The sequence below is a fragment of the Maylandia zebra genome, linkage group LG11 (genome assembly GCF_041146795.1).
Source record: "Maylandia zebra isolate NMK-2024a linkage group LG11, Mzebra_GT3a, whole genome shotgun sequence".
Taxonomy (NCBI): Eukaryota; Metazoa; Chordata; class Actinopteri; order Cichliformes; family Cichlidae; genus Maylandia; species Maylandia zebra.
The window spans coordinates 7,548,262-7,574,431 of record NC_135177.1 but is presented as its reverse complement, the minus strand read 5'-3'; the positions used below and the strand labels follow the sequence as shown (position 1 = coordinate 7,574,431).

Below are 26,170 nucleotides of genomic sequence, written 5' to 3'. Positions count from 1 at the left end.
ACACACACACACACACACACACACACACTTATTCACACAAACAGAACACTCTCAATAGTACCAATTACAAGGATGGGTTTTTTTAGGCTGGCTTTTGTTCATAAATGCTCCTGGCAAAGAGCACTTTTCAGCATCATCTGTTAGAGAGCAATAGAAGGAAGTTGAAAATTGGACTCTGCAAGGTTTTGTTTGCCACATATCCTGGTCTTCTGTTGTTCAAAGCATATTTCTTTCTGTCACTGAAAACCATTGTGATTTGTTCCAGTGACAGACAGACTGAAAAATGGATTCTCAGAGTCTTTATTGTATCGTCACGTATTTATCTCCTAAGAGTTCTGTAATTCTTCTTGTTTTGTATGTAGAGCTCTCATTTGTCTTCAAAGTCCCCCCACAGACCACACAGGAACATCACTGGCGTCATTTCCCATAAAAGAACCAACAGTCATGCTGCGATGACTAAGTATATGCAGGTTTGACCAGCAGAATGATTGGCAGCTGAAATTATTTAAAGATTTAAAGCTGCAGTCGGTAATGTTCTGCACCTTTCAACTGCATAAAAGATGACAAGAGCATGTTTTAGTGTTTGTACTAGTGATCCTCCACTGACCAGCTGTCTGTGGGTGTGTGTGTCACCAGAGTTTTCTTTGCCAGTAGCTTTTCCTAGAGACTAGTGGTGATTTTTAATACACCTCACTGGGCAGAACTAGTGTAGAGGCCATCAGTAAGTAACAAAAACAGAGTTTCTTTTTTTTTTTTTATGGGGCATCTGTGCCAAAAGGTTCTTTGCTTTTTTTTTTAAAACCGAGGCAGGTGTACATTTTTAGTCCTTTTTGTAATGCAAGTGTCACATTTTTACAAGAAAGAAATGCCAGCAGCATTAAGAGATGCTGAGCAGCCTGCTGTGCACTGATGCTTTCTTTTTTTTTTCTTGTCACTATTACATTTATTTAGCCAGCTGGAGAAAGGGTAGGATATACACTACACCAGCCACATCCTAACATTAATGGATAGTTTAGTTTATCAAGTTCCCTGTTAGCTGCAGGAATGCAGCAGCTATTCTTGCTGCAGCAGAAGTTAATGCCTCAGCTCTGTGAGTATTTATAAGTGTGTCAAACTAGCACAATATTGATATGAAACTAATACTTGGAGGAACATTTTGCTCGCTGTGGGTCCACTAGTTAAGCAGAAGTAAGTTAGACTCTTGTACGTCCAGCACATCTCTTTTGTGTATATTTTGTGTCATAGCAACCACAGTGTCATAATAAATAGCTAATAAAAACCACTGCACTCCCAAAGAGTTCTCAAATGTTCTCAGGTGGCTCTTTTGAAGGGTGTCTGGTTTTTTCAGCTGGCAAAACATGATTTAATGCACACGCCCCTTTAATGATGGGCAAACGCCTTGTAACTGTTTCACAGTACACTATGCTATAATGGCTAGAGGCAGCATGCACAAAGTATGGTTTATATCAACTTGACCCATGCTGTCTACCTCTGACCTGGGACGGGAGGGTCAGCCACTGATTGATCTGTGCCTTTTCTTTTCTCATTTTTGTGCAGGTTTCTTCTATTTCATTTCATATTTCACTTATACATACAAGACATATGACCTTAAATGCTTAGGCCAATTCCCTGGAAACTGTTGTGAGAATGTATGCTTTAGGTTTGAACTCTTTTCAGTTGCTTTTATTCATTTGTTCATGAATGTCAGTCTGGAAAAAACAGTTTTAACTTTTATTTCCATGGTTAATCAACACCATATCAGAATCAGAAAGGGTTTTATTGCCAAATGTTGAGCGGGTTTACAACATTAGGAAATTGCTGCGGTGCTTCAGTGCAAACATACATATCTTCCCTGCACTTTATGTTGTTAAGTTTAACACTTCAACTTTGAGTGTGGCTTTTGGGATCAGGTATAAACATTTCGAAATTGGTTGAACGGCATTATGTAGAAACTAGTTCTGACAGAGCCTAAATAAGCACCTATTCAGAACTTTACACACAAATACAAAGCAGTTCCAGATCCCTTCCCTGTTGTAGTTTTTTTTTCCACTCTGTACCCTCCCCGTCTCCGTCACTATCTCTGATCTTTACCCTCCCTCACTTTGTGGCTTTTTCCTCTTTTTCTGTCCTGCACCCATGTGCTCTTCTGTTCCTGGTCCCAGAGTTTACCACCACCCCCAAAGTCTATGCTCTGCTCTGTCCCACTTACCCTTTGTTCAATTGCCTGCCAGGCTGGGCAGGAATGTTAATGGAAGCTGTCAGTGGGACCTGATTTAAAAGGTTACTGGGAGCTCCAACCAGAGCAGCATCCAGTGACAGAGGCTCTGGCCCAGTGAGAGTTATGGTGTTGTGGGTGAAGAGAGCATCCTCCTCCCTTTGCCCCTCAGCCTCTCCTGGTAACTTGAGCCTTATTGTTTCTGAAGGCCAGGCAAGGCCTTGTGACTGGTCATCTCCAGCTCAACTAAACTTTTATTGCCAGTTGTCATTTTGACTCTGAGCACCTATTAATTTTATCTTCTGTGCCCGTTTTTACCATTGTTATTACATAATATAGTTTAGAGACAGGCCCAAACATGTCCAGTCACGACCTTAATTTAGTCACTTGTATGCTGATGACAGCTGATTTTTTTTTCCATGAAATGGCTTTCCATTTTGTAGCCTCTTAACTATATTTCAAACACATGTGTCAGTCTTTGTCATTCATTCTCACCATCAGCATTTTTAATGGCCATTACAGCTCTCTTATTTCAGGGTGAAATAATAAAGGCTTAATTAGAGCCACCTAAAATCAAATGGTTATCATTTATTATGACCCATCGACACTGTTTTGCTTTCTAGACCTATGTGAGAGGAAAAATAAGAGTGAGAGACAGAGAGAAATGCAGACATACCATCCTGGTAACAGACTCTTTACCAAAATTAATAATGAAAACTATTTACCATGAAATATGATGCCGTGTTTTGAAAGCTGTGACTAATGTGAGTCTGTACCCACAGTGTGTAGTATCAGCATAAACTGTGTGGGCTGAGATTGAGGCCTGACACCCAACCTACAGGCTACATCTTTGCTTCTGTGTGGCTGAACTATACAGCCAAGGTGGAGACTTTGCTCCAGGGCTTTAGGCCTCTGTCAGTTCCATGGTTGACAGCACTATTAAGCCCTTACTTCTCTGGTATTTCTGGGGGAAAACAGACCAGACCTTTGACACTGGCGTCATACAATCTGAGTGTGAAACTGGTTTCATGTATATATGTATATGTTCACCTAAATATAAGCATGTCAGTGTCCTGTGTATTAGCTGTGTAACTTCCCAGTTACTAAAGGGCAGCAAATTTATCTAACTGGGGACATTTTGAATGCAGTGAGTTATATATAACCCACTCCTGTGGTCTGTTTTTGCCTGTGTATGCATGTAGTGTATAGATGTTTGTAAGTTTACTGGGTCTCCCTCATTATAGGTGTAGGCTTATTACCACGTGATATTTTTACATGATATTTTCTGCTTTGCTGTAGAGTTTTTCATGAAATTTAAGATATTTTTTAAGATAAACATACGTGTTGTCTGAGATTTTGAAGCTGATGGAAAATCTCATCTCATGAATCCACAGCCTCCTGAAATGTTGACACAACGCTAGTGATATCAAAACAGTAGAGAGAGCTAGAATGATAACGGATGAGTGTATTTAAGCAGAGAAGGGGGAGAGGGGGTTGTGACAGATAACATGAGCAGAGGAAGTGAAGACTGCTGATTGACTGCTGAATGAGTCTGCTCTGTTTTAAAGTGTCACTGCGAGGCCTGGATTTTGGACAAGCAGAAGATCCCTGTCCAGGTGCAGACACTAAATTCAGCCGGCTTCTCCACACACGGAGAGATGGATGACTTGGCTGCATGTGTGGTGCGCTGCATGCAGTAGGCCGGAATTCATGGAGGCCTGTTACCTCGTACTGAAAATTGGATATGACTGTGTGCTTATTAAAGACAGGAAATAAAAGCAGGTGTTTTTTTCAGTAAGTAATATCTAAGAGATATCTTGGAAACTGTAAATCATTATTTCTGATAAACAAATCATTGGTTTGTTGAAAGTAATAGAATCTCTGCAAGCTTGCCGTTGTTCACACTGTATCGCATCGACTTTTAAGATAAGATAAGATAAGATAACCTTTATTAGTCCCACACGTGGGAAATTTGTTTTGTCACAGCAGGAAGTGGACAGTGCAAAAGTTATGAGGCAAAAATTAGAATACAATAAGAATAAATACAGTACACAACTGTACAGAATAGAATAAAATAAAATACTATATACAGTAGAATAAAATAAAATAAATATACAATAAGATAAAAATAGAATACAAATACAAATACTATATACAACTGAGTAAAAATACAACGATGACAGAAAGGATTATTGCACTTAGTATTATTGCATATGTATGGATGTGTGTGCTTGATCAGTTAAAGTCTTTATTATGGAGTCTGACAGCAGTGGGGAGGAAAGACCTGCGAAATCTCTCCGTCCCACACCGTGGGTGCCGCAGTCTCCCACTGAAGGAGCTGCTCAGTGCTGTCACAGTCTGCTGCATGGGGTGGGAGACGTTGTCCATCAGGGATGACAGCTTAGCCGCCGTTCTCCTGTCACTCACCACCTCCACTGGGTCCAGAGGGCATCCTAGAACAGAGCTGGCCCTTCGGATCACCCTGTTCAGTCTCTTCCTGTCCCCAGCAGAGATGCTGCCGCCCCAGCAGACCACGCCATAAAAGATAGCAGAAGCCACAACAGAGTCATAGAATTTCTTCAGGAGTGGGCCCTCCACTCCAAACGACCTGAGTCTCCGCAGCAGGTACAGCCTGCTCTGCCCTTTCCTGTAGAGGGCGTCTGAGTTATGAGTCCAGTCCAGTCTATTGTTCAGATGAACACCAAGGTACCTGTAGCTGTCCACAGCCTCAATGTCCATACCTTGGATGTTCAGTGGTTGCAGTGGAGAATGCTTGTGCCTGCGGAAGTCTACCACCAGCTCCTTGGTTTTACTGGCGTTGATCTGGAGGTAGTTCAGCTGGCACCAGTCCACAAAGTCTTGGGTCAGACCTCTGTACTCCTTGTCGTCCCCATCAGTGATGAGGCCGACTATTGCAGAGTCATCAGAGAACTTCTGCAGGAAGCACTGGGTGGAATTGTGGGAGAAGTCTGCAGTGTAGATGGTGAAGAGGAACGGAGCCAGAACCGTTCCCTGTGGGGCCCCCGTACTGCAGACGACCCTGTCCGACACACAGCCCTGAGCCCTCACATACTGTGGTCGGTCGGTGAGGTAGTCCAGGATCCAGGTAGTGAGGTGATGGTCCACTCCAGAGTTCACCAGCTTGTCCTTTAGAACCGAGGGAAGAATGGTGTTGAAGGCACTGGAGAAATCAAAGAACATGATTCTCACAGTGCTTCCAGCGGTCTCCAGGTGAGCGAGGGAACGATGTAGGAGGTGAATGACGGCATCATCCGCTCCAATGCCAGGCTGGTAGGCAAACTGAAGTGGGTCCAGTGATGAGCTTATTAGGCGCCGAAGCTGAGCCAGGACCAACCGCTCCAGGGTCTTCATCAGGTGGGATGTCAGAGCCACCGGCCTGTAGCTGTTGAGGTCCTTGGGGCGTGAAGTCTTTGGCGCTGGTACAACACAGGAGGTTTTCCAGAGCTGTGGGACTCTTCCCAACCTCAGGCTCAGGTTGAAGAGGTGCTCCATCACCCCACACAGTTGGTCCGCGCAGGACCTGACGACCCTCGAGCTGATGCCATCTGGACCCGCTGCCTTCTTGCCATTAATCCTCCTCAGTTCCCTCCTAACCTGGGTGGTTGAGAGAGACAGGCTGGAGCCTTGTGTTGAGTGTGTATTGGATGCTGTTGTTGGGGGTGGGGGGGAGTGAGCAGGGTGAATAGAGGAGGTGTGAAGTGTCTGAGGTGGAACAGCAGCAGTGGGGGTGGGTGAGTCTGCAGCCGATGTTGCAGACTGCCTCATGGCTGAGTCAAATCTGTTGAAGAAATGATTCAGTTCATTTGCCCATCTCACATCCCTCCCAGGCAGAGAGTTCTGCTGTTTGTGGCCCGAGATGGTTCTGAGGCCTCTCCAGACTTCACCAACGTTGTTTTGTTGAAGCTGGTTCTCCATCTTCTGCCTGTAGCTCTCCTTCCCATTCCTTATCAGTCCCCTCAGCTCTCTCTGCACCCTTTTCAACTCCTCTTTGTCTCTGGATTTGAAGGCCCTCCTCTTCTGCTTGAGGACGGTTTTAATTTCTGGGGTAATCCAAGGTTTGTTGTTGGAGAAACACCGTACAGTCCTGGTAGGTACAGTGTTATCCACACAGAAGTTTATATAGTCAGTAATGCATGTAGTAAGGCTGTCGATGTCCTCACCGTGGTCATCACAAATCACCTCCCACACAGTCGACTCAAAACAATCCTTAAGAGCCTCCTCGCTCTCCTCTGACCATCTCTGTACTGTGCGGGTGGCTGGTGGCTCCCTGCGCACTAAGGGCTCATACACAGGGACAAGGTGCACCAGGTTGTGATCAGATCTGCCTAGGGGAGGGAGAGGTGATGAACTGTATGCCTCTTCTGCATTGGCATACAGTAAGTCCAGTGTTTTATTGACTCTGGTTGGGCAGGTCACATACTGGGTGAAGGTGGGCAGTGTGGAGTCCAGTGAGGCATGATTGAAGTCCCCTGATATTATGAGAAGGGCTCTCGGTGATTTATACAGTTTCAAGTTCTGGGCATTTCTTCAAATAGAGATTGGGTGACCTCCTCCTTTATGCAAAGCAGGCTTTTATAAGAGGAGAGCCTTTATTTCAAATGTTGCTTGATAAATAAACTAGTTCCTGAGCACGATCTCTCGACAGAGACCAGCTAGATTGTTTGAATCTGTGTTAGCTGGTCTTTGTTTTAAGGGGGGAGAGCACCATTATAAATGCATCTATACATACTAACAGAGGGTCTGTGATCAGCGGAGCATTAATGTTGTCACAGCTTGTAATGAGGAGGTAAAAAACACATATTTAGCAACTGACTGTACATGACATAAAAACAACTCATAACATGCATTTCATTTTAGCTAATATTTTTAAGATTTGTTACTTCAAAGCCGAACCCTAACACACTACAGTACAAATTCAACACTTCATCCAGCAATTTGAAATCAAAAGCCCTCAAAGAAACAATGTATTTGTGAGGATGGCATTGTTTTATAGCAGAGATTTGACACAAAAGGTGGATGGGGGTGTTTTTTCCCTGGCCTGTATCTGGGGACAAAACTTATTTGCTATTTTTATTTTCAGAAAAGCAGCACCGTTTCAAGATTTTAAGAGAAAGGTAACTTCTTGTGGATTTGTTGTAAATCCCTTAGGTGGCCTAACCGTTAGTTGACCCGAGGCTTGGTCACTATTACGCTCTAACATGAATCAGAAATATTACCCTCTTTCAGAATAAGTTATAGACTTTTTCTCCTTTATTCTAGCTATATCAACACATTGATCTAATTCTCATTTTCCCTCTGATTAATTGCCATGCTTTGTGACTGCACCATTGTCCTCCTGGTGCACTTTGCATATTTTTCACATGCTGTCACTTTACCGCTTGTTACAAATCATTAAAATTCAAAAGGAAAAGTCTTTTATCTGCGTGGACATGTGCAAATACTGAGCGCTGTGGTGAAAATCTGCACAAAACCATTGTGCTTTGGTGAGTGTGTCTCTGTGTTTTTTCTTACGCAAGTGGGTGTACAGATTTGTGATGTTTTTTGTTATAGAGCTTTGGCGGCTTTGTTATGTTCTCCAACATTACAGGATCATTAAATCACTCTCACCCTTTCTCCTCCATCTGCGTCTGACTGACAGAGACCCTGCCTTTATTAGACAGGGCCTAAACGGACAAGGCAGGAAAGTGACGTGTGACAAACCTTAAAGGGTGGAAGATCCTTATAGTGAACTAATAAACCAGGCTAATCTGTAAACCCTGTAATGGCCAACACTCTCCCACCACCTCTGCAATCTCCAAAGTGTTGGCAACGATCTTTCAGAGCCGCTGCTTCTGGATCCCACTTAGCCTCTAAGCCAGCCAGCCAGTCGCCCTGTCAGTCCAATCTGTGCAGTGCGTCAGTTTTGTTTAAGAGTCTCTTTAATGCCCGTTGATTAAAGTGTCAGAGGTCATACCAGTCCACATTTTGTCTGTGTGTGTGCATGTGCGTGTGTCTGTGTGTGTGTGTGTTGGGGGGGGGGGGGGGGGGGGGGGGGGCAGTGTGATAAGTAGCAGATGGGGGAGGTTCAGCAAAGGGACCTTATCAAGTCACATGGTGGATTTTTGATTAAGTAGAATTGCATGAAGTGTTGCATCAGGCCCTAGACATGTTTTTCGATCGTAGTCTTTTAGTACTTTAGTGAATGTACTACACCTATCCCAGCCATAAAAAAGCTCTATCTAGTTATAAAACTGTATACCAAGTGTGCTGTTTGTGATTGGTGGATGTGCTTTTGTTGAATAATAAACTCCTTCATTCTATATTCAGTATATCCAGCTGTGACTGGCAACTTTATATGTGTAGAAATCATTGATGTGGGCTACCGTATTGTCTTTAAGTATGCTAATTTTTGCAATGCTCTTTTCGTAACAGTAACAGTTGATCCACTGCACATGCAATTCAGCTCATTTCTGGCACGGCACAGTTCTGTTATGTCCACTTCTCTTGTCTTGTAACCCTCTAACCTCTGACGGTCAATCATTCCAACCCCCTGCGATGGCTTGCTTACACTGCTGTTCACACCTCTCTTATCAGCCACCAGTGCTTTTCTGCTATCACAAACCTTCACTGGAGCTTCCTCTGCAGCCAAAGGGAAACCAAAACAGCCAGAAAGACTAAGCCAGTGTTCAAGAAAGACACTATTTCAAAATGAGATTCATATTTGGTCTCCGTACATTACATGGTGCCCATTAGTTCTTAGGTGGTCTCTCATTTCAGAATTTTAAGGCTTCCAGAATCTGTCTTCTTACCTAAATCCAGTGTAATTTAATGTAATCTAATGTAATCTAGGGATTTGGGGTGAAATGACCTTGTTAAAAAGAAGATGCCTTATCCTGACAATCAACAGATCCACTGAGCTGGTGCCTTCACAATAGGTGGTAGGATGAACCTGTGGACACAAAGTAGTCTGACAGAGAGCTACTGGGGTGTCAGAGATGTAGAGGGGCATTTCAGAGGCATGGATGAGTCCCCCTGCACTTATCTTGGTGTGAACACGGGGTCATCCTTGCCAGGGGAGGGAAGGAGCAGTGGGGTGCTGGAGACGGTTGTCGGACAGACAGTGGTTAGATAGTCTCGCTCCATTACCACTGCTTCATTGCATACTACATATTTAAACCTTCTTCTAGGCTCATCTGTAGTAGGTCCATCTGTGTCAAAAGTCCAGCAGTGAGTTTCAGATTTACTTGGTGAATATGGACCAAATACCGTAACTGATCCTGAATCCTTTAAATAGATCCAGAGTGAATTATGACAAACCTGTTGTGTGATTTATTATGAATCATGCTAAACGTTACTCTGAGCTCTGTATACAAATGATAAACAGAGATCACAGAAAGATGACTAATGTGAAACCACTGCAGCAGACCGTCACAGAGTTAAAATTCTACACTTTATGGACAGTGAACATTTGGTCCTGAAACATCAGCTTAATAAACACCACTTGGAACTTGAAAACAGCGCAGCATCACGGCCGTTTGTGGTCTCCAGTTTAATCCATGTGAGTAATTACTAGCAGCTTTTGAGGTGAACACACAAAAATGTCACAGAAAAACCAATTACTGTGTGAGGGTATAGACAAGCTCTAACGCGCTTTTTTTTTTCGTCCAAAGATTTTTACACTTTTGTGTGTTTGCGTGACTGTACTATACTGAACTGTTTATTGGCCATGCTTTGTCAGAATGACACAGCACTGGGTGGGGTGAGTGTGAGTTTAGTTCAAATTGGCTGCATTTTGGTTGCGAGTTCTTCAGAAATACTAGACTTTCATGTTTGTGTGTGTTTTTGCATTGCCACATGTGTTACATTGGTCATCAGGCTCTTCATCCTTGTGACTTGCCCTCTGCAAGCTCCCATAGCCAGTATGAGTATGAGGTAGAGACTGTAGAGTTCAGTATGGGCAGACAGGCGGGCCAGCGTGTGTACATATGTGCTGGAAGATTATTGTACACACATAAAATGGGAATATGATCCAAAATGTGTGATGTAAAAGTAAATGATATTGTTACTATGAAATGTGTAATTAGATTTCATGTGTCCTGTTAGCAAAGTATATGCTCTGACTCAGTCTTGTTATTTGTTGTCTTTTTATGTACAGTGGTAAATGAAGTGCTAAGGGGGCAACTAACCAAACAAATCTACACAACTGTGAGTTAACCACAGACGAAATGTTGTCGTCGGCAGGTCAAACCAACGATTGTGTGGAAAGCAATAGCCCAGAAGTCTTGTTCTGCAGTGATTTCCTGACAAATATCTTCTTTAGTAAAAATATCTCCAAGTAAGTTTAAAGAATGGGTCACTTAAAAGATACCGGAGCGCCTCCCTCTGGGATCTGTGGTTTTAGTGGGGCAGCTCTCTGGGAGGCCAATAGTTCTCATTTGAGTGTGTTTCACATCTGTGTTTATCTGCATCACTATTCAAAGAGTGGTGGCAGACAGATATATTTAGTAAACTGTCCAGATAAAGGTTTTTTTTTTCTAGTTTAGTTTCCTGAACTGAAGTGTTTGTTAAAAAGTGGAAAAGTCATGTGTGTAGTATTTAAACGAGTGTGTAAATGAATCCCAAGCATTTTTAGCTTACGTGTGATTGATATCAGGGACGTCTTTGACCGTTTTTCTCTTTTTTGAGCAGCTTGCTTTTGTTTGTCACTCCGTGGCCTTAATCTTATGTGTTATTTCCTCCTGTCTTAATATTTGTATATATGCCATAGAGGTCCTTTGTACTTTGTCCATTCTTCATATTTTTTTCTCCTTCATCTTTCTTTTCTTTTTTTTTTCTTATTTGATAACTTGACTTTGCTCTTGCCGTTTCTTTTTTCCCTCATTCATCTCTCCGACCCAAACTTTATTCCTTTCCCTTCAGTTATCACCCCCCCGTGTTCCCTGTTCTGCTCTCCCTGCTCTCACTGTTGTTCATGAGAAACTCTTTCTGACCTTTTCCACGTCCTTGTTACATCACTGCCCCCTTGTGGTGTTTTGTCTCGCTTGAGAGCTCCCCACTGTCAGTTTGATGGTACGCTACAGTCAGCGAGTTGAATGTCTTGAGGCCGACTGTTCAGCCTGATTAAAATAAAGCTGAAGTGGTATTTAATGGGGCCAAGTGTGGATAACATAGGCAAGTCTGTGAAGCGTTAAGGGGTTTAATAAAGACTTACTTATGGGTAATTAAATAATTTCTTTAAAACCCGTAAAATTATTTTAAGGGTAATCAAATAGTCATTGCAATGAAATGTTTTTGATATAAAGAGAAAATGCTGACAAATAAGTAGGCAAGAAGACCAAATTACTGGTAATGTCAAAAAAAAAAATTGATAATAATTTACATACAAAAAGCTGTGTTATTCAGGCATAACATGAAAATCACTGATGCATTAAGTGCACAAAACCAATCTCATCTCATTCCAATCCAGTGCAAGCTAGCAAACCTTTGGTCCTCATATTATTGTGGATATTACTTTGGCTCACACCTCTAACTTTGCAGTAGTTTAAACAAGAGGTAGTAGACACAATCATGCAGATAACCTTTGCATGATTATGTCTGACATTATGTGTGACTTTCACTGAAACCATACGGCACCTTATAAACGTGCTACGTGGAAACGCACTCAAACATATCTTGTGTTTGCTGTGTATATTTGTGTGTGTGTGGCTGGCTGCATGCTCATGCAAAAATGTGTAAATGCACAAAGCAGAAGGAATGTAGCCATTCAGAATTCTTCTCCTCTACAAATAAATATTTGGTGATGACAGTATTGGAGATTTGTTAAACACGAGTAGGGTAATTTTCTAGTCAAATAAACCTCAGCAGTAGTGGTGGTGGAGATGTGGGGTTGGGAGGGGGGGAGACCAGATGTCTGATGGCAAAAAAATAGAGAATGATAAAGTGGTATATGCTTATGAAGTGGAGAGAACAATAATAATTATGAGTGAATATTATTGAGTCTGAAATAATAATGACAATGTTTGTGGCGCTTTTAGTTGGCCTAATACCTTTTCTTACTCTGTCACCCGTTTGTAATATGATTTTAGCAAAAAGTACATTAGCCAATGTTGCAGGTGTTGTCAACAGTTCTCGCTAGGATCTTTGACTTTTGAATAAATATAACAGTTTTTGTTTCTTGTCAACTGAGGCGTTTGTACAACTTTTATTTCATAAAATTATTTTTGCTGTAAGGTTACTTGTTCACTTGTTCTTTCACAATAAATTTTGAAACAGTGTCCACATTAAGTTAATTTAATAGCTTCGAGCATCTCTTTCATAAGTTTGGTCTTGTTTTATTTACAAAGCCATGTTTTTTTTTTAATAATCATAAATATTCCTCAGTGAAATTATCACTACTTGAGATCACTGGCTAGAGTTCAAAGTGATATTACTGTAGTATTTTATGAAATCTGAACCAGACATGACTTGAAAGTCTGGTACAGAAATTGAACTTTTTGAACTCCAAACTGCTTCTCAGGCGAAACGTCATTTAAATGTTAGTTAACTTTTTAATGTAAATTTTTAAAAAAACAACTTTCTTTTTTGCCCAACTGTAATTTATATTAGTCTTTTATATCATTAGAAACAAGATGTTAAATTCAGCTTTTGTCCTAAGGTTTTTGATTGAACTGAGTAAATGGACTTTTTTCTTAAGGAGTCCTCGCACTCATTGTCACATAATATTTTCAATATGTTGTTGTAGCAAGAAACGTGCAGCACAGCTTAGGAGTTTTCTTGTATAATGACATCCAAGTTCAAAAGTTATTGAGTGTATGAACTGTATAAATTCACTGAATCATAGAGCAAGTTTGAGTTTTTATCAGGCTCTTGCAATTAACCTGCTTCATTCACGTTGTTCAACTCGTTGTAGGTGAGCAATATAACTTTGCTTAAAATTGTCATATGTTTCTATGTCTCTATGAATCTTTTTAAAGCTTTGGAGTTTCTCTAAAATCTCACTAAAGGTTTTTAAGTTCTCTTTTTGCTTTAGACTTTGTGGTTTCCTTTGTGGCTTCCCTGTACGATATGCTAAACCAAGTGGCGACTGGACCGCACACTGCACCCGGTGTGAAAGCAGTTTTACCCCAACACTTCCCAAAGAATCCTCAAGACTTGAAGGTTAGGCAAGACAAGAAATGAATCTAGAATGACTGAGACTGCCCTATTGGTGTCCAGGCTACATCATCTGGTTCAGCTCAGCACAAAGGTGTGGTGGCTGTAAGTGCAAGTTCTCAGTGGACTTTGTATTTTGTGGTGTAGAGGAGGAGAGCCACCCAGCAGAGAAGTGTTGTTTACTTTGCTTGTCTTTTGAATGAATGGCATGAAGTAAAGGTTGACTGGCAATTTGAGAATTGTTTGTTGTTCGGTACCCTTTTACCACAGTTGCACATTACCTTGCAAGATACATAATGTGTTATGTGCGTGCCCCTGTCACAGCTCCTTTGTGGTTGACAGCAATAGATGTAATCAGATGAACTAAAGTATTTGAAGCAGGTCATATTGGGGTGAGCCAGCAGTTTCACAGATTATGTCCACACTCCCTAACTTTATGATGGGTTGGAATGAGAAGAAACCTAAGAGGGCTGGACAGAGGTGAGGGCAGGCTTTGCATCTGAAAACCCTAAACATGAAAAGTTTATCTGGAGATGTGATCAAAGTTAGCTGCGTGTGTGATCTTTTCACATTTAAAAATGTACATCTGTACCAGCATTTATCTTTATTTATCAGCATTTATATAAGCTTTTGCATTTTAATCTGTGGGCATCCATGGAACTTTAAGGCATACACAGTATATAAGTCTGTCTACCAAGAACACGCCATTGCCAGACCTCACATTATAACTGGGTGTATGCAGCTGTGTAATATAATGTAATGAAGCATTTTTGAAAATGTTTAGCTCATTATACCCAAAGGCACATAAGTAATCAGTTCTGTAATGCCGACTCTTAGCCTCATAATGCCCGTTGGTTATGACTCAGCAGCGAATGAGTAAACATTTAAATGTGTTTAAGAAAAGGTTTTTTATTCACAGTGAATGAGCACCACTCGTGTCCTGTCCAGATGTTCTGTACCCCAGCAGAAGACCAACAATGCGCTGGCCCTCACATACACTGGTATGGTCCGTAGTGTGAGGCAGAGAGATCTGTCACATGGCACGATAGCCTGCGTGCCTGAGGAGATGCCAGGGTTTATTTAAATAGCAATTCTAGTTAACGTTTTTGAAAGTGAGAGTAGCGATTTATTGTTTAGCTGTGAGTCTGTCAGTGAGATTCTTATTTCATGACTTGTCTGATAAGTCCAAGAAAAATAAACCTGCACCTGAGCTGGGTTTATAGGGCTGCCTGACGTCAGGTCCATTATCCACAGCATTGACTGCATATTTTTTATTCCACTACATTCTGGAGTGTGCGTGTCCATGTGTGGTGATACCTAATGTCTGGTGTAGTGTAAGTGATATTTTACCCCTCCAACAAGATACATAAAGTAGATGTGTTCAGTAACTGCCAAGCATGTTCCTGATAAAGGATACAGCATTTAAAACTACATGTAATACTACTGACTACATGTAGTTACTCGAGTAATCTGGAATGATATTTCGAAAAATGAGTTTAAAGCTGAGAAAGAAGCTCCACAAAATGAAACCATAAATCAAATCCACTATTTTAGGACGTACTAGGTAAATATGGCTTTTATATTAACTCTAAAGCCCTGTCTGAAAAAAATGTTATGCATTTTGCAATGCTTGTGTAAATTATGATTATAGTTTGTGTTCCTCATTGTTCCTGACTCGGAGCTTGAGCCAGGTATGTGACATCATGAGGGTAAGGTTCATGTCTCGCATGCTTTGCTTCAGCAAAGCTCCTATTTTGCAACAGTATCTTCTGTTTGATCTAACATTGTTTCAGCGTCCTGACCTCACAGCAACCAAAACACAAGTTGAACAGAATCTTTTAAAGTTAGGTAATGCACTGAGGACCCTTGTTGACCATCCCTTGGGCTTTGAAAGAGAGATCAGTTCATTTGAGCCTGTTGTCTGGTCTTTATTACTCCGCTCCTCTGGAGCTCAAAGAGTTGACTAGCTGCACCCAGCTCAGGGGTGGGATTCCCAAAAGCACATCATCACCAGATTCATATTAGCCCGTCTTCTTACAGTGAAAGTAAGACAGTCTTAACACTCAGATAATGTTTCCCCTCGCTTCTGGGGAGGGTTAGGTAGATAAGTTGCCAGCGAATGAGAACAGGATTGCAAAGACTGTTTAATGTAACATAATGCTCTTAATTTATAACACAGTTACTTGTTTTAAAGAAAACAAAATGAATCAAAGTCATTCCAAAATGACATACTGCAAAAAAAAAGAAAGAAAAGTTATTCTGGCATTGAGACCACCTGCAAATACATGAAGTGGAAAGAGGGTTAGAGTACTTCCTGGAAATCAGCATGGTCTTTCATAATTATTATTTCACAATAACTCCTAAGCTACCTGAGGTTATAGAGCCTGCCTGCAGGTGAATGTATGATTACTGGCAGTCAAACATCACTGCAATTATTTTTTTCTGCTTTATATCACAATTAGCAAAAGTGAAGGCTGCATTTGGCATTGTTTTAGCACTATTGCAATATAAGCAAATTTTTGTGTTATTATATGTTCTTTACCTTACAATCTAAAGCACCTTGACTTGATTGTTGTTGTAATTTGGCACTATATAATTGAAGGTGAATCTAATTTAATTTAATTGAAAAGTAGCTGACCTGTGTCAGTTTTTTGAACCATCTCTTCTCTTGTGTGACATCAGCATCCACAACATTTCCATGATGCTGACGAGTAAAATCCTAGTACCCTCTTTCACACATTTTCCATACTAAAGTCTTTATGCAGCAAAAAACAAAAAGAAGCAAAGAAGTGGAAACATGAAACTAATGACTTGCTCCCACTGCTAGACCCTTTTAAAACTTTAGGTGCTACACCCACAGATTATATTGTAATAGTAAATCTGACATTTATCTCAGAGTCATCATCATATTCATCAATTCATCTGCATCTTGACTTGTTTTTGGAAGAATTTTCTTTACACCAAAAACTGAATTTGAATCATTTGCAACCTAAGCTGATTTTAATTTTATCAAAATATGAAATCTCGAAATTGACATTAACTGCTGACTTCTCTCAGCGGTCAGCTGGAAACTCAATGTATGTTGTGTATTCCCCATGGCAAAAAGATTGGATGCTGTAATTTGTCTGTGGCCGTTGTACATCATCTAAGCCTCACCAAAACAATACTTCAAGTCATTAAAAGTATAGCATGGACTTGCCATTAATGCATAGATAGTATAAATAGGATGAGATTGTTGTGAGGCTCCTGCTATCTGTCTGTGTTTTCCTGTTTATAGTAAAAGTCTTTAAAGAAGTGCAGAACAAAGAGAAGTAGTCAGAAGAGTAAAGGAATACATGAGTAATATCAGTTTGTGGTCAGCTTGTATTTAGCAAATCTCCCCTCACTTCCCATCCTATGTGAGTGATGCTTGGAGTTGAGGGAGGACTTGTACACTCAGGGGATAACGGTTGATAATCATGTTCAACCAGTGGAACTCCTTTGATGTGGATTGTGTTTTTATCCTCTGAGGCTCTCTGCCTGGACTCATCCCCTCCAGCAGCTGTGCACTGGGCAGCCAGCTGTCCAGGGTGAGACAAAAAGGGCGAGTGAGTGAGTGTCCTAAGGTGCACACACACTCTGCTGGCCGTGTGTGTGTGTAAACAATACTTGCTTATGACAATAAATGAATATGAATGAATGTTACATACTGTTGAGATACCAAAAATGTACACTTGCATGCCCACCATCCAACACTAATGTCCTATTTCACGTTCACATACAGAGTATGCACACAGACAAGGTTTAGCAGTACAAGGTGCAGGTGCCTTCTAGCACCATCGACCACTGTTATTGTAATGGGCAGCTCCCCACACAGCTTAGATAGAATGTGTAGACATAACAGTAAAGATGAAAGCAGGATGAAAGAGAGATGGTATGACCTTGCACAGCATGACAGTAGATTAAAAGGAAGGTATGCCTTTGACAAACTTTATGGTTCGCCTTTTAGCCATACAATTCGTTAACCTCGACAGGTAACGGCACCCTGGACAGAGTACAGTCTGGGATGGATGGTCCTGTATCACAATACCAGGTCGATCATTTACAATTTATTGTTCTACAAGATGTTTTTGACCCTTTCTCTTTGTGAAATGAGAGCAAATTTAAACTTCTTCTTTAGCGTACTCGCAATCTTTTTTTTCTCTCGTAAACCTTCTCTTTTTCTCTCTCACTGCCCCCTCTCATTTCGTTCTACTGCCTCAGGCAGTTGTGTTCATTAACCTTGGATGTAATTATTTTTGTTTTAGTCTCATATTGCTGACATTTCAACTCAGGGGCTCCTCAATCAGGATTAACCCAAACCGCAAGAAATCACACTTCACAGCCTTTTCTTACAGCAGTGCTTGTTGCCTCCAATTTCAGTCAAATTAAAGGTTTATTTTATCTAGCCGTTTTTTTGTAATTTTTTTTCCACTCAGCCCCTGTACCGTGAGAAAACAAACCAGACTGCTTGCCTTTGATTTGCTGGTTGCTAGCGACTTTCTAACTATCCCCAACTCTCTTTTTTCCCTTTGTAAGGACAAAGCAGTCCTCTGTACAAGTGCCGGTACTAAAGATTGAGATCACGCAGGTGGCAGTAGTATAACAAGCTGCTATGGAAGAAACTTCCCTCATATATTTACTTACAGTGCAGCGTTAAACTTGTAGTCTGATGCTGGTGATTAAGGTTACTGCTTTCTGAATTTTACACAGTAAACACATTATTTTTTCCCCTGTGTGTTTGAATTTGTGGTTTTCATATGATTAAATAATGCATCTGGTCCTGCACAGCTGGTATGTGAATATGCGCTGTAAGTTATGCATGTGTTTCAGTGCACTATAATGTGTGTGTGATATAAAGCAAAAATATTGTATACATACTTGGCCCCCTCAGAGCAGTGCTTTCCTCACTTTGCCTTGGGGGCCTTTAGGTCCACAGGAACCCTCAACTCATCTTCCTGCCCCTGGGGCTCTTAGTCTCAACACAGTAGTAATAAACTATCATCACTCTGAGTCAAGTGTGCGTGTGTCAGCCAGACTGTTACTACAAATGTGTGTGTGCAGCAGTAGTCATAGACCAAGCAGTAGTTGTATAATCTCATCACTTTGAGTGGTCCTCTGGGGGTCCCAGGCTCCTCTCGCTGTGTGTGGTTTGACCTCTCATGGCCTTCCAGCCCCCCACATGCCCATTAGATAAACAGGCAGTAAACACAGCCAGCCCCGGCACTGCTCTCTTCCCTTCACAGCATATACAAGACCTGCAGATGAAAGGACTCGTTCCCGACACTAATAGCCACTAGACATTAGCTCCCATCAACCTCCTCTGGCTCATAATCAAAAGTTGAGCCACCATATTCATAGGGTTTCTAATAATAGTAGACATCTTGAACTCTGAACTTGAAATGTAAAATTGTTACTCCCTCAGGTATGACCCCCTCCCCCTGGATGTCTACTAAACTAACAGCACAGAAGTTTAAAAAAAGCTAAGTGAGTCCTGGTCAGTTTGCATAAATTATACAAGTGAAGGCTGTGTGAATAGGAACAATTTATATATAAATGATACGTTTTATTATAAATGCAGGCCCTGGGTACACTGGCATGTTGAAGTTGGGGGTAAAGTTGTTTTCGTTAGCTTATCAGGCTTGCAACTGTATCTGGAAAAGAGCAGGTTGATGTAAGGCCACAAGATTTATGAAGGTGTGAATTGCGCAATAACATGGTATCACAAGAAAATATATCACAACCTATTTTCTTGGCAATCTTGGTGTGAGCAGTAAATGTGTGGTGTGGATTCTATCCAAATAATCCAAATCTTGGTCTATATTAAGTTTGCTTTAGCTAATGCTATCATAGCATGTAATACTGAACAGCTATGGCTTAGAGGTAGTTTTCTTGTTGTATTATCACAGTTATTTTAACATTAATGTTATAATAAATGATCTGAGTATTTCAGAAACGTCTGAAACTGGAATTTTCTCATGCAGTTGTCTCTAGGGAGGGGTCTAAAAAAGAGAAACTATGCAGTGAACATCAGTTCTTTGGATGAAAATGGTTTGTGCTGATAAAAACTGAAATGGCCTTCTGCATGAGGTATGCAGAAGAGCATCGCTGAATGCACAACATATCAAACCTAGAGCAGCAGAAGATAACATAAACTATATTTTCCACATGCTCAACAAATTGAAAAATTTGAAGATTTGATAAAACAATATTGCCTGTATGAGGAGTCTGGATTTCTCCTGCAACATCCAGATGGTAGGATCAGAGTTTGGCATAACCAGTGTGAAAGCATGGAGTCATCCTGCCTTTTATCAACAGTTCAGGCTGCTGCTGCTGCTGCTGGTGTGATGGGTTGAGGGATATTTTCTTTGGACACTTTGGGCCCTTTATTAGTACCAAGTGAGCATTGTTTAAGCGCCCCATTCCCACCTGAGTACTCTTGCTCACCATGTCCATGCCTTCCTGACCACAGTGTCCTCATCTTTTCATGGTTGCTTCCTGCAAGATAACAAATCATTTCACAATACTTAAATGATCCAAAAATCATCAGGTCGCAAGCCAGCACAGAATCTTTGGGTAGAACGGGGAGATTTGAATCACGGATGTGCAGGTGCCAAATCTGCAGCAACTGTGTGACGCTATCATATTAATATGGACCAAAATCTCTGAGGAATATTTCCAGCACCTTGTTGAATCTATGCACACAGTGAAATAAGACAAAAGGAGGATAACTCATGGCCAGAGAGAGTATTTTATCCCTTCTGTTTTTATCAGCTGAAAAACAAATAGAACAAGGGAAATGAGTTGTCACCATAGCATGGTTATGTGTTCATAGACATAAACCAGGATCTTAGTCAAATTGAGTATGTGTCCTTTCAACTCAGAAGGTGTCTGTGTCCTTTGCAGCTTTGAGGCTGAAGGATAAAAGCAGCCTATTTTGCAATTGCTGCTGCTACTTTTTTACCTTTAAAGACTTGTCTCAGTTATCTCATCTGAGTTCCCTCCCTTTGTCATTTCACTCCCACCATCTCCTTTCTTTGTCCCCTTTTCTCACCCTCATCTTCTTCATTGCTATCCCCCCCCCCCTTAATCTTTCTGCCCTCCCTATTTTCCCACTGGTCTGCAAGAAGCTGATTCATCGCTGCTTTTGTGCCATGGTTTGTTAATGTAGGGCAGCTGATTGTAGTTTGGAAGTCCTGTGTCGCAGGTGGCTTAAGCATCCTTTATTTATGCATGTGTGCAAAAGTACATGCCTGTCTGCATGTGTGATGTCTGACTGTATTTAATAGGGCTCTGGTGGGTATAAACACTTCTTCTTTTTCATCAGTGTGTGTGTGTGTGCAGACAGGAGTGACATCCTCCAACAACAAAACACACACTTGGCCTTTACTTTCCTGTTGGTGCTGAGTGTTCAAATCATGGCTTCATTCAGCAGTGGCTAATAACAGGCCAAAGGTGATTTCTCTGATGCTCCAGGAAACACGCACTCAAAACTACATGTCTTTACTGTCATCTAGATGTCTTTTCATGCAAGGGTGAAGGTTTGGGGTTTACCTTATATGCCAGTGAGAGAATATTAGTCAGTATGTCTGTCATAATCAACCAAAAAGATTCCCAGTATACCACAGTAGCCACAAGCTTACTGTTCGAAAACATCATCATGTGTCTAAAACAGCCGTATAGAATTTTTCTTCACTTTAATGTCGTGTCTTGGAATATTTTTCAACATCTGCTCGCTTCTAATTGTTCAGTTGCAATCATCGTATCTCTGCTTGAGCTCATCCCTCATAGCGTTGACACTGCAGTGACCCCCTCCTGGATAAGGAAATGCAGCCAATCAGAACTAGCATTTCAATATACTGTACACCCATTCATCCCCCTATCCATTCAACCCTGCATAGCAGCAAAAATAGCTCATCCTGAAACCATTAGACCAAATTGCTAAATGGTTCAAATGTGCAACCACTTAAGACTATGTCTTTAAGAGTAGTAATCTTCAATCTACTGTGGCAAGCAAGAAGAGGATGGGGTGGATAGTCAGATGGGGAACTAAGAGGAGCAGAAGATGAAACTAATGAAAGAGAGTGAAGAAGGGGTTAAGAGATATTAACTGTTCTGTATAAACAACTCTCCAATCCCCGTGTTTCTCTTTATATTCCTCTATCCAGCTTTTGTATTCATCATTCAGCTGTAGGTGTGGAGTGAAAGTATAAGATTGGACTAATGGGAAGCACTGGGGTTAAGAACAGAGCAAAACACACTTGAGTATACATCTTTTATGTCACTGATTCCAAGTAGATAAAAGTGAATGATGATAAGTTAAAAGCACATATTTTCATATAAAGACTGTATTCAGAATAAGTGATAAATTATCAATTTCATAATTTTAACACAAAGTGTTACACTGATTGCTTGGCAGCTGTGAAGAAGAACTGAGACTAACTTTAACTGCTTGTTGTAAAGCCCCGATCCACTGGCAAACATGCTGATTTGTTCTCTGTAAAAACACATGTTTAGTAAATTAATAGTCATATAATTGACTTGAGTGAACTTATTTGTCTCCACTAAAGAAAATCCCAGTTTTCTCTCTGTGTGCTAAAGGATTTTACGTTGTATTTTGTACAATTTACCAGGAAGAAATCCTCCAACCCCCCAACAATTTCTGGCAGCAGCTGTACAGATTTCTTTGGAATACAGTAGCAACATGAGCAGTAACCAACTGAGCATCCATGGAAAACACTTTTTAATGCTTGCTGCGTTCTCTTATTATTCTCTAAGGAGTGTAATGTAAAAATGTCTCATCAGTGACTCTTATCACCTCAAGTGCTGCCAAAATGAAAGAGTATTTCAAAGGCACTAAATTTCATTCATGGAGTAAATAGACAAATTGCTTGACAGAAATATTCAGACTAGCTGAGTGGATGACAGCCATACCAACATACAGAAGATCGTCTACATATTACTGTGCTAATCTCAGTTTCTGAAAAGCAGCATTCCCAGCTTCCCAAGCGACGCAGATCTTAGGCAGAAGACTTTGATCTGTCACTGAGATCATTACTTAGTCTACTGAACTGACAAGAGGCCAAGCTGAGAGACTGGGGGAAACTAAGCTGCAGAGAGTTGGAAAGGCTTGAAAGTAGTAAAGGCAACATTTTGTCCCTTATTTTCTGCATGCTCTTTAGAAGGCTGAGAGCTGTGAAGTGAGCTGAAGGGGAATAACTGGAGAAGATGGGGCTGAGTGTTTGTCATCTGGATGTTTGTTCCAAATCCAAAACATAGTTGGATTATAAAGCGGGTCAGTTTCTGTACAGAGAGACAAAAAGGCCATCCCACTGCCAGATAACTGATACATACACGCACACACCCACACCCATAGGATAGATGGTGGACTGAAGGTGACCTGCACATTCCTTGGGAAATGACTTTCTTGTTGTTGCTGTTTGTTGTACATATACAAGCTATTTAGTTCTTCTGCTCTGTGTTACATATTGCTTTCAGCTTCACGCTTACTTTGATTTGTGAGCATCATTAGGAGTTGCTGTGTTTTTGACATGGAGGCTGTTTCCAATTTTTTTCCCCCCGGGTTGTTACTATTTGTATGAAGACTGGCCTACATCATTACTTGGCAATATGCTTCCTTTTTATGGACATTATTAGCCTCGAGAGTATAACATAATTGCAATTTCACGTAAACTTAACATTTTGCCATTTGCAAATAGCCTTTTCAATTTGTTAGTGTAATTCATATAAAATAGTTGGAAGCAACCCCACCTAATGGCAGACATTAACATGCTTTACTCCCCCATTCCTCATGACAAACTGAAAGAACTCGGCTTGAACTGCAGAGAAAGCCCATGAGCCAACTAAATGATAGCAGTGATAAGGACTTTTCAAGGTAAGTATGCAAAACTCAGGCTTTCTGTGGGAAAGCAGAAGCAGAAGTCTGTTTATTTTAATGAGCTCAGAAGTGTCTCTCCTGTTCCCCTTACATTATACTGGGGCTCATTTAGAGTTCACACAGTGCACTGTATGTCCATGATGGATATGGTAATGATACATTAATGCAATCAGGACCAAGTCTGTTTTGTCTCTCATTAAGAAAGCTAGCTATCTTGCTGACAAGGGCCAGGTCACATTTGGTCGTGACTATAAGTATTTTCTATTGGTGAGAGAGACCAGGAAAAGAGACAACAGCTGGAATACTCCAAATCAGGGCTGGTTAGGTTTCACTAGTGATATAGGCACCAATTGTGCTGTGTCTGGTTGTCTTTTCAACACATTGAAGTGGATTTATGAAGGCTAGGAGTCGAGTAGAAGTGGGAAATGTATGACTATAGAGCTTCTTATCAACATCTGGAGCTTTACAGAGCTGCTGTTTTTCTCTTGCTTCAACCCCCTCATCTGACCTCTACACCATTTCATGCTGATCTACAACATGCCCTATAGATGTGCAAATGTCAGCTGTTTACTGTGTGGTCTGTTTTATATTTAAGGCACCCAACAGAAGATCTTTCTAAATTGTAGATAAAAAAACGAGTGGTGGCCTTGATCACAGTTTACATGCACTTGCGTTCACTTGTTGAAATGCACCTTTATTTGCTTCAGATCCTCCTGACTCTGAAGAACAATTAGAAATTACTCTTTTGTGTCTAGATGCAAATAAAATGTATGCATGTTAACACTGAAGCATACACATGCATGCACAGGGACAGTGTGCTACTGTTGACTGAGGCACCACCCAGAAGTGTCCTGACAACAGAGCTACAGCATGCTCCGTTTTCTGGAACAAACCAGCTGGCCTGAGAAATGTTGGGTTTATAACTAAAAACAATGACTCACCAAAACACAGTGGATGGGATAGAAGGAGCCTCTGGTGGGAACGGGGATTGACCTCTCTCTCTGAATGAGCCCTGTACTCACTACATGACTGCATGATTATTCACGTACTTGTTGAGAGACACAGTGTCCTAATGTAGAGACACACATATGCATTTTATAAATGTCTGCATATTAGAGTTTTCAATTCTATAGCGAATCAGTAGTTTTGTACATAAACTTTTTACTTCTTATCCTGACTTATATGTATATCTTACATCCAGTTTACAGAACTTTGCTTGTATGGAGACGCACTTCAGTGATTCCATAAATCATACTGAATAACGAGTAGGCACACTGACCGACTCTCACTGAGACACTCACTTATCATAAAGATTAGGAAACTAGCTTCTTTACATTTTACTCTTTTATCACCTACACGTTTTCATTATTCTGCTGATGTTCTGCATCTCAGTATCTATTCAGTCTCCCTTTTTCTGTCTTTTGATTCCTTTGAATGTGCGTCTTTCTTTTAGTTCATTTTTAAGACTTATTTCTGCCTCTGTTCACCTTTTTCTTTCTGACTTCTCCTGATTTTCTTGCTGGCTTAGTCACTTTACAAGTTTCTTCCTCCCTATTACCGTTACTGTACCCACAGCTATAGTCAACCTTTACGAGGTGGGTCTAGCCTGTCAGCTACAAGCTACTGCAATTGGGCCACTTAGGGTTGTAGCCTTATATATTCTATTAAAAGCACGCACGCACACGCACATACTGTATATACCACCTTCCAGTCCCGGGCTGAATTGGCGCAGAGTGAGAGCAGGCTTTCCGTAGAGCAGGGTCTGTTTCCAGTCAAACTTGCCTGTGTCCTTCCTGAGCCCCTGGGCTCCTGTGGCGGCATTGCCCTGGGCTGCTGGGTCGGAGCTCAGCAGGGGAACTGCAGAAAAGTCCGTGTGTGTGAGAGAGCTAAATAGTGTGTGGTTACAGGGGATGTTCACTGTTGGACAGCTCGTTTGAAATGGATCCAAACAGAAACACTTGTGTTCATAAGGAGGCACACACAATCACATGTTGCAAACAGTGTTCCTTGCACCCACCCACACACAGCTGAGTCCCTTTTCATTGGTGTCAGCAGCTCCAACTCTCTTTTTCTCTCTCTCTGACACACACACCAGTAGAACACCTGTCGGACTGCACGGCTCACTCCAGGACACCTTCGAGTCATGAGCTCATCGGAAAAGCAATTAAAGGCAGTGTAGGCCCCGCACGCTGGCGTAATGTTTTGTTTTGCTACTTGGCTTCGAAATTAACCAAACCTGTCAGAAGTCATCTGGCTGATGCGGGCTGGGCTATATTTATTTATTTTCTGTTGGAGAAGCTGGACGCAGGGTCCCTGCACTGCCTCCCGTCCAACAATGAAGTGATTCTGAGGGGGCGATTAGCTGGCTGAGACATGAATCCTCCCCCCACTGTCTACCTGGGGGGGTGATTGGAGAGCACCTCCCACCTTGCCTGTCTGTTACTCTGATGTTGGGGGTCATTGCCCTGTAGTTGAGAGGCTGTGCCCTCTGCAACCCCCAATCAGGGCTTTGGTCTCCATTGTGGGACTTGGTTTTGAACTTGCACTGACCTAACCACTCCCTGTTGATTAAATTTCATGGTTGCAGTGACTGAACAAAAGCAGATTTTATATTCAGAGAAGTCAATGTATAAACTATGTGGACTGATTAAAAAAAAAAAACTATGAAGATGTAAAAATGCGTGGCTGAAGGTTTAGTGGGATTTTAGATCCATAAATACAGACTGACAAGAACATAGATGGGGCTTAAACATTAAAGGCCTTCTCTCAGTCAGGGCTACTTAAATGTAGCTTCAGGCTGTGTGAGGCCTGATGCTAGGCAGCAGTAAGACAACACCAACAACCTTATGCTGACTTTTAACTCAACTGGTCTTAAGCCACTGAAGAAA

General features: G+C 41.3%; 1 protein-coding gene across 4 annotated transcripts in view; it reads left to right on the top strand.

Annotated features, from left to right (window-relative positions):
* Window positions 1–26,170, top strand: part of vps13b (vacuolar protein sorting 13 homolog B) — a 299,476-nt gene that overhangs the window by 94,750 nt on the left and 178,556 nt on the right. The window contains exon 20 of one of the 4 annotated variants that reach the window (XM_023154241.3): window positions 3,784–3,991. The exons of the other annotated variants lie outside the window; for them this stretch is intronic. Coding sequence (XP_023010009.3) covers window positions 3,784–3,881 — 98 coding nt within the window. The 3' untranslated portion in view covers window positions 3,882–3,991. Of the gene's footprint in view, window positions 1–3,783; window positions 3,992–26,170 lie in introns of those variants that run through there. 4 annotated transcript variants of the gene reach the window in all.